The sequence below is a fragment of the Microtus oregoni genome, unplaced genomic scaffold (genome assembly GCF_018167655.1).
Source record: "Microtus oregoni isolate MIOR12 unplaced genomic scaffold, Mior012 000094F_ref0000399, whole genome shotgun sequence".
Classification (NCBI taxonomy): domain Eukaryota; kingdom Metazoa; phylum Chordata; class Mammalia; order Rodentia; family Cricetidae; genus Microtus; species Microtus oregoni.
The window spans coordinates 3531480-3543603 of record NW_024544707.1 but is presented as its reverse complement, the minus strand read 5'-3'; the positions used below and the strand labels follow the sequence as shown (position 1 = coordinate 3543603).

Genomic DNA, 12124 nt, shown 5'->3' with positions numbered 1-12124 from the left:
TTCCAGCTCCTCACTGGGACTGCGAAGACATCCAGCCTCGTGAGTGAAACAGCTAGTGATTCTTGGCCTTTCTGTCATGAGACGGCCATTGATGGACTATTCGGAGGCCGTCTATACTGCCAGGCAGTCTAATGCATCCTCCATTAGTATATGTGTTCATTCTATCAGTTCTGTTCTTTAGAGAACTCCAGCTAGGACTCAAACTATCAGGGTAGAAACCAATTGCTGAATACATTTTTTGAACAAATGATAGCACAAAGTTTGGTAGGTACTTTTTATTTCTTCATATGGATATTTAACTGGACAAGTAGAAGTGATTTTAGTATTTTCTTCCAAATGACATTCCAGAACAATGATGTTACCTCATAGTCTCAAAATTTTTGGAAAAGATTGGCTTGAAAATTTAAGGGAGGAAATAGTTTTACAAAAGTTTGTAGTTTTGCACAACAATGTAAATTTTTTTGACAAAATGATGGAATTCAAGGTACATCAATTTTCCTAAAAATTCTCTTTTACTGCCACATTATAAGTTCTTAAATAGTGAGCAGAGTTTTTTTTTTAATCTCTTACTAGTTTCTCTCAATAAGCATTATTTTTTAAGTGTGAGTGAAGATGTATCTAAGGTTTTCTAAATTTGATGTAGTGTGCTTTCCTAATTTCTAAAAGAATAGACTAATTGATCAGGAACTGTTGAATTGAAACAGCACACAAAATGGCAATAAGTACAAATCCAGTCAGAAGGGACAGAACAAAGGTGTTATCACTCATTTCTATCTTGTTATTGTGCTTGCTTCTTCTTTTCCTTCCACTGCCTTTGCCACACCCAGACTGAGGCTTATAAGTTGACAAAAGTGAGCTAGAGCTATATGGCCCCCAGAGCTCTTGTATGCCATCAGAATTTTCATATTGGCGTCCGGCACAGACCTTGAAGCAATATTTTGAATTTGCAAGATAGTTGGAAAAGGAAAAGGTGGTATTTGGTCCTTTGTAAATCTAAAGGAAAAGAAATCAAATGAAAATTGCAGTTTTTTTCCAATTAAAACTATATTGTATAGTGTTTATTACAAGGAAACCAAAAATTCTTTAATTTTATGAACATATTCACAACAAGTGTAAAATTTTACTCAATGTCTCTAATGTTCTGGGAGTATTTAGTATTTATTAGTTAATTATGTTCAATAAAGCATAAGAAAACCCTACAACTGTTGAGAATTAATTATTTCATGTCTGGACTTGAACATGGATTGTGCTCTGTGGAATTAAAAAATACTACATAATTCAATGGTGATGATCTAATTAAATGAATAAGCTAGATTATGTATATAAATATTACAGATGACATTAAACTTTGGGGTAAAATTTAGTTACTTTAAACACCCTTAAACATAACATACCACCCTCTAAAAGCTCTAACCTCATCTAGACATAGAACTACAATATTTTTTTGAGACACGGTTTCTCTGTGTAGTCCTTGTTGTCCTGAAACTCAGTCTGTAGACCAAGCTGACCTAGAACTCAGAGATCTGCCTTCTTCTGACTCCCAAGTGCTGGGATTAAAGATGCATGCCCATCCCCCAGCATACTTTTTATTTCAAGAATACAAGATCTTGTAGAGCCCAGGATACCCTCAGCTTTGCTATGTAACCAAAGAGTATCCTCATCCTCCTGTAATGCCCATCCCCCATATATAAAACACAAGACCCCGTAGAGCCCAGGATACCCTCAGACTTGCTATGTAACCAAAGAATACCTTCATCCTCCTGTGTTTACCCATCAAGTGCTGAGGCTACAATGAGGAGCTATCGTGTCTGGCAGAATATTAGAGGCTAAATGTGAAAGAATATACCTGTTCAACTTTCTTTCCAGTGAAGACTTGAAGAGAGTAAACAATGGGATCACCTTTAATTGGCTCCAAGGAATCCCATTTGATTTCACAAATGTTGCTATTCAGTGGATGTAATTTAGGGGCTGGAAAAGGAAAATTGCATTTTAGAATGTTCTGGTTTTTTCTACATGATGCCGAATACATCAAAATGACTTAAACCACACAGTCGTTACAAGCACATGTAGACCTAATATGAGAAACATGTAACTATCTTTAAGAAAGATATTTATGTTGTATTTTGAGAGATGGTTTTCCTATGTAGCTGTGGCTGGCCTGGAATTTCCTATGAAGATCAGACTAGCTTTGTTCTGGCATTAAAGGTGTACATTACCACACCCAACAGAACAATATTTATTATTGAAATTACTTTTGTTATACCATCAGTCATCATTATTGTAGCAAAACCTTGATGAAGTTATATATTAATAATGCATTCTTATATTTTCTATTTATATTAATTTAAATTTTGGTTTCTCCTTTTATAATAATCTGCATTGTGTTCATGTGGTATATTTTACATTTAAAAACATTTTCATAAGGACAAGTAATTACATTTTAGGAGTGCAACAACTGTGTGAGGTCGGAAGGAGCACACTATTCGCTTCATGTTGTTAGTCTCTACATTTTAAGAAAATGGGGCTTAAACATATAGGGACATTAGTCAGGAAAAGAAGAAAGCATTATTGTCTTTTATTCAGAATTAATTTAATTTGAATGTGTTTCAGTTAGCATTCCACTGGAGAAGAATGATTTCATATTAGTGATTGAACTTGGGAACTAGAGAGATGGCTCAACAATTAAGAGCATGGGCTTCTCTTCCAGAGGACCCAGGTTCGATTCCCAGCACCTATATGGCAGCTCACAAGTATCTGTTATTCCAGTTCCAGGGGATCTGCCATCTTCAGGCATACTTGCAAGCAAAACACCAATTCACATAAAATAAATGAAAATTAATAGTGATAGAGTTCTTGTGGAAAGATCGAATCAACCGACCATCACACCTGGGAGAGGGAAAAATAATCCTCAAACCTGAGGTTCTGGGACCTGCCAACTTGGATTCATGGTTAGTTGATACATAACACTTAGCTTCTGATTGTAACATGCCCCAGACCTTAGAACAACTGAGTTTAAAGTCCATAGTTCTGGAAAAGTCTCTAAATGTCCTAACTTTGCTTTTTGGCTTTTATAGTTTCACCTCTGGCTAACTGTTCTTGTTAACTGAAGTATGTCAACCCAGTACATGGTTTTTGTGCTTCAAGCCCACCCTAAGAAAGGCTCAGTGCTACAATAAGATCCCCAACACCTAGTATAGTTTTGGGCCTGAATACTTATAACAATCCATTTATGAAAATATAATGTGTAACAATGAGTGGATGTCACAATGTGGGCAGCACACCATTTTGGAAACCAGGAGCCTGTTTTTCGCCTGCATATTGGCATGGGCACCAATGTGTATGCTGGGTGCTCACAGAGGTGTGAGAGGGAAATGGATTTTCTGGAACTGGATTTACAGATGATTGTAAACCACCAAATGGGTGCTGGGAACATAACCTGGGTCCTATGCAAGAGCAACCAGTGCTCTTAACCTTTGAGGCCTCTCTTCAGCTCCATGTCTTACTCTTAAAACCTACAGTGCTGATCTCTAAGATATTTGAAAAATATTGATGGCAGCAGTTTTAGTAATCCTTTTTAAATTTTCTTTTTGAGAGAGTTTCTCAGTACAACAGTTTTGGCTGTCTTGGAACTCACTCATTAGACCAGGCTGGCCTTGAATGCAAATACTTGCATGGCTCTACCTCCCAAGTGCTGAGATTAAAGGTGTGTGCCCCCACCACCAGGTTTGAAGTCTTGATAAATCTTTTCATTGCTCCTTAAGTACACCATTAAGAACTACTTTCCTGATATTTTATTAGTGTATTTTAAAAATCACTGCTGCTAATTTTAGGATTTAATTTAAATTTTAAATTATTTACCTATTTTATGTGTGGGGATGTTTTGCTTACATATATGTATGTCTTCACTATGTGTGCCTGGTGCCTGTGGAGGACAGAAGTGGGCACTAGATCCCCTGGAACTGTAGCTACAGATGGCTATGAGATGCCATGTAGGCACTGGGAATTGATCCCGGGTCCTCTGGAAGAGCATGCAGGGCTCCTAATGACTGAACCATCTCTCTAGACCCAAGATTTAATTTAATTTTATTTTTACAATTTTTTTTCTGTTTCATGAGACTGGGTCTCTGTAGCTTTGGAGCCTGTCCTGGAACTAGCTCTGTTGCCCAGGTTGGCCTCGAATTCACAGTGATCCACCTGCTTCTGTCCCGCTGAGTGCTGGCATTAAAGGTGTGAATGACCACTGCCCTACAGTTTTTTATAATTTATTCATTATTATTTTATGTGCATTCATGTTTTGCCTACAGGTATTACCATACAAGGGAGCCAGATACCCAGAAATGGAGTTACAGACAGTTGTGAGTTGCCGTATCGGTGCTGGGAATTGAACCCAGGTGCTTAGCAAGTGGAGCTGGGGCTCTTAACCTATAAGCCTTGACACTTCATTTAATTTTTAAATCAGCAAAGAAAGAAAGAGATTTTCTTATGGCGTTTTCAAACGTTTTGAGTTTGTTTAGGTTCTCCATCAGCTGTGCATCTCAGTTTCCTGCTCCGTCTTACTACTTGTACTCCTCAACCTCCTCAATCCCCTTCTACTTTAATGTCATATGTGTTTCATGTCCTTTCTACCCCTTTCCTTAGAGTCTCCCCTAGTCTTATGATTTCTACTTTCCTCACCTCTACCCATACTGACTCTCACCTAAATACATTTATATAAAATTTAGAAGTCAGAATTTCCATGAGAGAGTGCATGTGGCATTTGTGCTTCTGAGCCTTGCTGCCTCTCTTGACTTAGCATTTTCTAATTACTGCTTATATGTGTGTGCTGAGGAAGCTCTAAGAAAATGTTCAGTGTCTGCATGCATCATTTACCTTTAAGAGCACCAGGTGGGGTTTTTGTTGTAGTGAAAGTGTAGACATCAGACTGTGGTCCCTCACCAGCTTCATTACATGCCTGGATTTTAAACTTGTATTGTGTATATTCACTCAATTTTTGCACTTTGTGAGTCAGATCAGGCCCATGGTAAATGACAGAAAATCTGAGAGGAAAAAGATAAAGATTAGGGAAGCAATGTTATAATCAGCAGTTGAACCCAAGAAAGTCAAAACAAGCCAGAAAGAGAAAACAAAGAAAAAGGCAAGAAAGAAATCAAGTCACAAGATTAATACTGTCAGGGTGGCAGGCTTTCTCTCTTTCTTCCAAAACTTCTGTTCTCTGGTACTTACATTGCACTAGGTAAAGGAAAAGTGGTTAGTAAGAAGGGAAAATACACAGCTTATCCTTGGACAAGGACTAAAAGTATTGGTGTTGTTTTCATTTCGACTTCGTTCACTGAAACTACAGATTTCAGTGTGTGTGTGTGAGAGAGAGAGGGAGAGAGACAGAGAGAGAGAGACAGAGACCCAGAGAGATAGAGAATGGCTGGCAAGATATAGCAGTTCAAAGTGTTCTAATTACAATAGACTTTAAATGGTAAATAGGTTACCTGCCAGGTTGATCCTCCATTAGTAAGTTGTAGCTTATAGAGTTGGCATGTGATTTTTTCCGTGATGCATTCCCCCATTTGAGTCTGAGACTCTGGTGTCCTTGGACCACACAATCAAGCTGTGGAGGTGCGGGTAGTATTGGTTTGGTTTTGCTTCTTATTGATGGGCTAAAAGGGCTTAGTCCGTAATGATTAATAGCTTGAATTCTGATTCTAGTGGTAAAAATAAATGAAAATATATGAATTTATATTTAATAGAGGAAATACTTTTCTTCATATAAGCTAACCCACTCTATCTCTATATAGAATGACTATTATACTGATTACAAGACAAGTTTCCAAAGTAGAACTAATATTGAAAACTATTGAGGAGAGGCAGAAATGTTTCTTACTAATATGAAATTTCACCAATGAGCCAGAACTCTTTTCAAAAGAAATCTGAAGTGTATTAAATACACAAAAGCAGATCTGCTCAACATTCTCAACATTCTTTCCACCTTCCCAAAATAAGATATGAGTGACTTACCCGTATGTAGTATTAGGCTGTAGATTTTTCAGAACATACTCTGTTACTCTATCAACAGTCAAGATTTTTTTATCTCCATACTCGATGTTATATCCACTGATTGGAGAGCCATGGCAGTCTGGCTCCTCCCATCGGATAGCTATGCAAGATGAAGATAGTTTGGCAGGAACTTTGTCTTCAACTTCTTGTAACATTGGAACTTTGGCGGGTACAGTTCCCGGTGTAGTTACTTTTCCAGTTCCTCCAAACATTCCAACCCCAACTATATTGACAGCCTGACAAACACATGCAACATTTGTTAGCAATTCATTTTGATGATTTTCTGTGCATGAGCCATTTTGTTGCATAACGAAACAGTGCATCATAAACTCATATTCTAACAATTTGGTTCTACATTGGAGAAATACATTCTGAAACTTGCAGTCTGCGTTTCTAATTTTAGATAATTAACCCCCCCCCACAAGACTCATCAACTATGACACTAAGCTTTTCTTCATTTTTCTTATCACTTTTATTTATTTATTGTTAAGGGACAGGTACTTGTTATGTTGCTCAGGTTGGACCGAAACCTCTGGACTTAAGGGATCCTAGCATTTCAGACTCAAGTAGTTGATACTACATGTATGTGCCTGGTGGTTTATGCTTTTACTTAGTGTTTAATTGTTTCATTCTAGAAAGAAATATGTAAACTCACTGCTAATTTCTCTTTAAACTCGTTGAATAATTCTGCTGGAAATTCTAATTGTCTTTATTATATAGACACAAGTTCTTTCATAACTACAGGGCTACACATCACGTAGGTTTCAGTGCTTTGTGATTTTTGAGGACCAGTTTCACTTCTAGTGTTCATGTATAAAAGTGTTCTGAGTTTGTAAATATAATGCTGTTGTATTCCAGAAATCAGTGATTTGTGTCCATTCCTTTCTTGTGCAGATGAACCCATGGCCTCTTACACTGATCACTCCAGGCCCTTTATTGTTTTCATCCTTGTCAGCCTTATTAACCCCTTCTGTCAAGCAATTGACAGTTTACAATTTTTCAAAGGCAAAGCCACTAATACCATTCCCACACATTCTAGTTTGAGAACACCATCCCATCTAAATGATCAGGCCATTCTGCACTTTGCCCACTGAATAGCCTCTTCCACAAGCCCTATAAAAACCCTAGACTGTATAAGGGAAGTTTGCTCTATAATTGTTTTCTGAGAAGCGCCCTCGGCTTTAACTAAAATAAATGTGTCCTTGTCTTGTTTTCTACATCTTTGATCAGACAGACCACATAGTGTGGGACAAATGTTGTCCAGATAATTACCTGACACCACTAACTAGTGCATACCTCCCTCAAAGACACTTTTGCAGTATATTCCAATACTCAAATACCCATTTTCCCCTGTGGGTCTATGGAGACTCAGACATATCATCCTTTGTCCCTGGAGACAGACTGCCTTATTCCCAGAACACCTTCCCACCAAATATCATTATCCTCTCAGCCCTTTCTGGAATCTCATTAAAGATGCAGCTTGGTATGCCTCATCTGCATTCTGAAGGACAATGAGGACTGAAGGCATCCTCTCTTACCCCTTCCCAGTCTGACCCTTGTCTTGCTACTCTCCCTCTCCCTCAGAACGGGGTCCTTACTTGCATACCTTAACCAGACTGTATTAGAACCCAGAAATCCTGTGAAGTCCCCTAACTCCTCCCTATTCTTTTCATGTTGGGCACTGAACTCACAGAGATCCACCTGCTTCTGCCTCCAGAATGCTGGGATTAAAGGTGTGCTCCGTTAAGCCCAGCCACTCAACATATCCTTTCTCTTCAGTCTGGTGAACTCCTGAGACCAACCAAACTGTCAAACCTGTAAGCAATCAAGACCAAAGCCTGATCCCTCAACTTCCAAGTAAGAGTTCAGCTTCCAAGGGAGAGGACGCTATCTGAGTTCCCTTCCTCATGTCCCATTCTTACCTCAAACCTGTGGCAATCCTCCTCTTCATTTTCTAAAATTGTGGGAATATATGCATGTACAACAGCCCTGACTCAAGTCAGTGTTTTAAATAAGCAATTTAGATAATTGCTAAGTTAAGAGAGATCTGAAAACCCACAGAAATATAATGGAAATATGACAGATCAAGTGGGAATGGAAGGTACACTAAATGCTGTAGTCAAAGATAAGCAATATTCTTAGAAATCCTTCCCTTCTTGACTTTACTCTGGTCTTTACACTGGAAATGACACTAGTATTCTATATATATATGGGAAGTGCACTTTAATAGCTATTGCCTTCTTTATAGTGAAGAAAATGTCAACTCTACCTGTACTCTGCAAAAATATGTGGTTGCTGGAATAAGGCCTTTGACTTCGTACTGCATACAAGGGCCAGTGTAAATCAAGTGCATGGAATCTTCATCTTGTCCCCACTGCAGTCGGTAAGCAGTGATTTCAGCACCATTGCATTTAGGAATCTGAAAGACGAAATGCACACAGAAATTCAATCCTTTTTCTAAGTGGTCACTATATGAGATATTATGGAGCAAAATAACACATGAAGCTTGTAATCCATCAAGTGAAACAGGATAGAGATGGATAGGAACAAACACAGGCTGGACACTAGAACCACATTCAAAGGCACAAGTTAGAGTAAGAAAAAGAACACGCTGATTTCACAACTGAGATGAATGAAAACGAATATATTAATATTGTTTAACATTGCCATTGGTTAGTATGATAAACCACTGATCACATGCCCTGGTGAACTGGCCTACATAAGTTAAAAATCAGTGTTGTCACACATTATTAACAGACTAAGCCTTTCTGTCAATGTTAAAAAATAAACCAATGCTTGAGACTGGGGAAAAAAGAACAACCCAAATGAACCTATTCGCCTAAATAATTAGGTTAATGTTCAACCTTAAGAACGTAAGTAGTTTGGTAAGACATTCACATGGGTTGTTAAAAGCATATTTTTAAATCTTTAATATACCTTATGTACCAGCTTGCAGTTACAGGTTAGAAATGGTACCAGAAGATTTTTCAATGATGTTCTTCAAAGAATAGCAAGTTCTGGGCTGGGGATATTGTTCAGAAGTAGCGCGCTTGCCTAGCATGCATGAATCAGTCCCAGCTTCAGTCCTCAGCAGCACAGAAAGTTAAACTTTTATAAAATGATTTACCTTAGCTGTCTCTTGCATTAGCTTTAAAACCTCAATTAGTAACCCATTTTGATCCCTGCTTTTATAGTTGATATCTGAAGAGCAGAATATCAGTTTTGTAGTCTTCCTGATATTACGGGTATCAAGTTTTAGGTATGTTCTAGAAACCAAGCTCTGAGGGTTACGGGATCCTAATTCTACTCTATGATTCATGAGAGGTTTCAAGTTTTCCCTAGAAATGTTCTAACCCATTAGCATGTTTGTGTATCAGCACAATTAATAAGAAGTTGAATTAGTGAAATACCTCCCAACTGACAGCAACACAGGTTGGACCCTTGCAGCTTAGCACAGGTGTACCACACTGAGAAGGAGGGTGCCGGGCTGGTACAGTTTCACACTTCATTGAAGTAGATCCAAGCTACAAATTAAACAAACATACAAATAAACAAACCCATGTATGACTTTGCAGGCGTGGTCACTCCTTACCTGGACGGCAAGTACAGTGCAAGCATGTATTCACTCAAAGTGAACTGAAGTTCAGGTGGGTCACCTGGGCAGTGCAACTTCTCTTCTCCTATTTTATGATTTTGGCCAGAAACTGTGGGTTCTTCAGGAAGTCATTTACTTACTGTACATTTTGTTTCAGTGTCTGGATACTCCTTTCTGTCATTCCAGGGGCCTTTTGTTTTTTTGCCACACACAACTGTTTCCAAGTTCCCATTAATGGAATGATTGTCTATAAAATATGTAAAATGCACTCAGTTCTCCCCTCCCCAAATTAGTTATTTATGTACTAGTGTTTGAGTCCATTCTTGTTTATGCTAAACACATACACTATCCTTTAGCTCCATTCCAAGTCTCTAGTTTTTAGGAATGGTTCTTGAAGTTAAGATTTCTCTATTAAAATGCTTATAGACGTCAAGCTTATAGTTTCAATTAACCTCATAATTTGACTTAGGCATTAAAAAGCTAGGTTTCCGCCAGGTGATGATGGCGCACGCCTTTAATCTCAGCACTCGGGAGGCAGAGGCAGGCAGATCTCTGTGAGTTCGAGGCCAGCCTGGTCTACAAGAGCTAGTTCCAGGACAGGCTCCAAAGCTACAGAGAAACCCTGTCTCGAAAAAACAAAAAACAAAAAACAACAAAAGAAAAGCTTGGTTTCCATTGCCAAGCCTTGGTTTGCTAAGAATCATTCAATTCAGACTAAAAGGAAACTTTGCCTGATGATATTAACACAGGCACTCAAAGCAAAAGTCACAGGACAAGAAGCTTAGGTACAGTTGTCAATCATGTAAGGAAGCCTCACTTACCAAGGAGAAGGTTTGTGTCCTTGCACTTGGTTTTACTGTTTGAGGGCAGTGGGCTACAAGATGCAGGAGGTAGAGTGGGTGTCTGAATTGTCAATATGTTAGAAGGCTAGAGATAGAGAATATTGTACTATTTTACTAAATTGGAGATCAGCTTTAGAAAACATTCAGTAATATAACAGTTTATTTCAACCCTCAGTTTGAGAACTCTCCCCTTTCTGATTTCTTACCTGGCTTTGGCCTACAGGTGAAGTGCAAAAGACTCTCAGTTTATATGTGGTGCCTGGTTGGAGGCCATCGTACAGAAATTCCTGGAGAGTGCCATTGTAGATTATCTTCCAGAAATTTGCTGCAGGAAGAAGAGCAATTTGGCTCAATTTGTTCATAGGTCACTTTTAAATTTTATAAGTCCTCACGACAATTAATGTATGCATGATATATGCTAAGAAACAACCATTGTGTAACATAACATGACCAACAAGCTTTTTGGGTTGAGATTTCAAGAGAGGGTTTGTCTGTGTATCCTTGGCTATCCTGGAACTCACTCTGTAGATCAGGCTGGTCTCCAACTCATAGAGCTCTGCCTGCCTCTCCCTCCTATATGCTGGGATTAAACGTGTGCACTATCACTTTCCAGCAAAATATAATAATCTTTTTATGATAAATTATTTTATTCTAAGTAGACTTAAACAAAAGTTTTAACAGATCAGTAAGTAATCACTTCTTTTTTTTTTTCCTTTTTTTTTTAAATTTATTTATTTATTAAGGATTTCTGCCTCGTCCCCACAACCGCTTCCCATTTCCCTCCCCCTCCCCCGATCAATTCCCCCTCCCTCATCTGCTCGAAGAGCAATCAGGGTTCCCTGACCTGTGGGAAGCCCAAGGACTGCCCACCTCTATCCAGGTCTCGTAAGGTGAGCATCCAAACTGCCTAGGCTCCCACAAAGCCAGTACGTGCAGTAGGATCAAAAACCCACTGCAATTGTTCTTGAATTCTCAGTATTCCTCATTGTCCGCTATGTTCAGCTAGTCCGGATTTATCCCATGTTTTTTCAGACCTAGGCCAGCTTGGTTCTATTGGGAAGTAATCACTTCTTATCAAAACTCAAAGGACTCCAATTATGGTTTGGTTTTATAGGTGTGTAATTATATTGATTTACTGTTTCTGTGCACTATGGTTACATAAGACACTACTATTAGGTGAGGCTAAGTCACCGTTTTACTATGGAACGCTGTGCTATTTTTTATACCTTCTAAATGAGTATCCAATTATTTAGAAATAAAATCTTTTAAAATTCGTGTTTCCTTACCACCGTCTGAATTTTCACTGACTTCTAAACTGTAACTTGAAATGTGCATCCCACCATTGTCTTTGAGGGAGTCTAAAAAGAGAAACAAATTTTAAGTGATCTAGAAAACTCTTGCAAGTCTTTCACTAACATTTTTCTCATGAATTGTAACTTCTCACAGAGAAAAATATAAACATGACACATTGTTGTATTTATATCTATATACTAGTTATAATCTTCAAATCTAGTACAAGTTACATACATTTGATATCACTCATCAAGTATTTAGATAGTATTTCAAAGTTCTTGGCAAGAAACTAAAATGAAAAGAATATGGGAATAACTTTAATTTATCTAGTCGAGGCCATAAATGT

At 38.2% G+C, this 12124-nt stretch overlaps 1 protein-coding gene across 1 annotated transcript in view; it reads right to left on the bottom strand.

Moving 5' to 3' along the window:
* Positions 1-672: 672 nt before the first annotated feature.
* Positions 673-12124, bottom strand: part of LOC121442719 (fibronectin type III domain containing protein 3C1-like) — a 51507-nt gene continuing 40055 nt past the window's right edge. Inside the window, exons 15-25 of the mRNA XM_041644324.1 lie at positions 11772-11843; positions 10692-10810; positions 10465-10570; positions 9784-9890; positions 9459-9572; positions 8318-8467; positions 6010-6284; positions 5484-5696; positions 4870-5036; positions 1847-1968; positions 673-993 (exon numbers count right to left, since the gene is read on the bottom strand). Of these exons, the coding sequence (XP_041500258.1) occupies positions 673-993; positions 1847-1968; positions 4870-5036; positions 5484-5696; positions 6010-6284; positions 8318-8467; positions 9459-9572; positions 9784-9890; positions 10465-10570; positions 10692-10810; positions 11772-11843 (1766 nt within the window). The remainder of the gene's footprint in view (positions 994-1846; positions 1969-4869; positions 5037-5483; positions 5697-6009; positions 6285-8317; positions 8468-9458; positions 9573-9783; positions 9891-10464; positions 10571-10691; positions 10811-11771; positions 11844-12124) is intronic.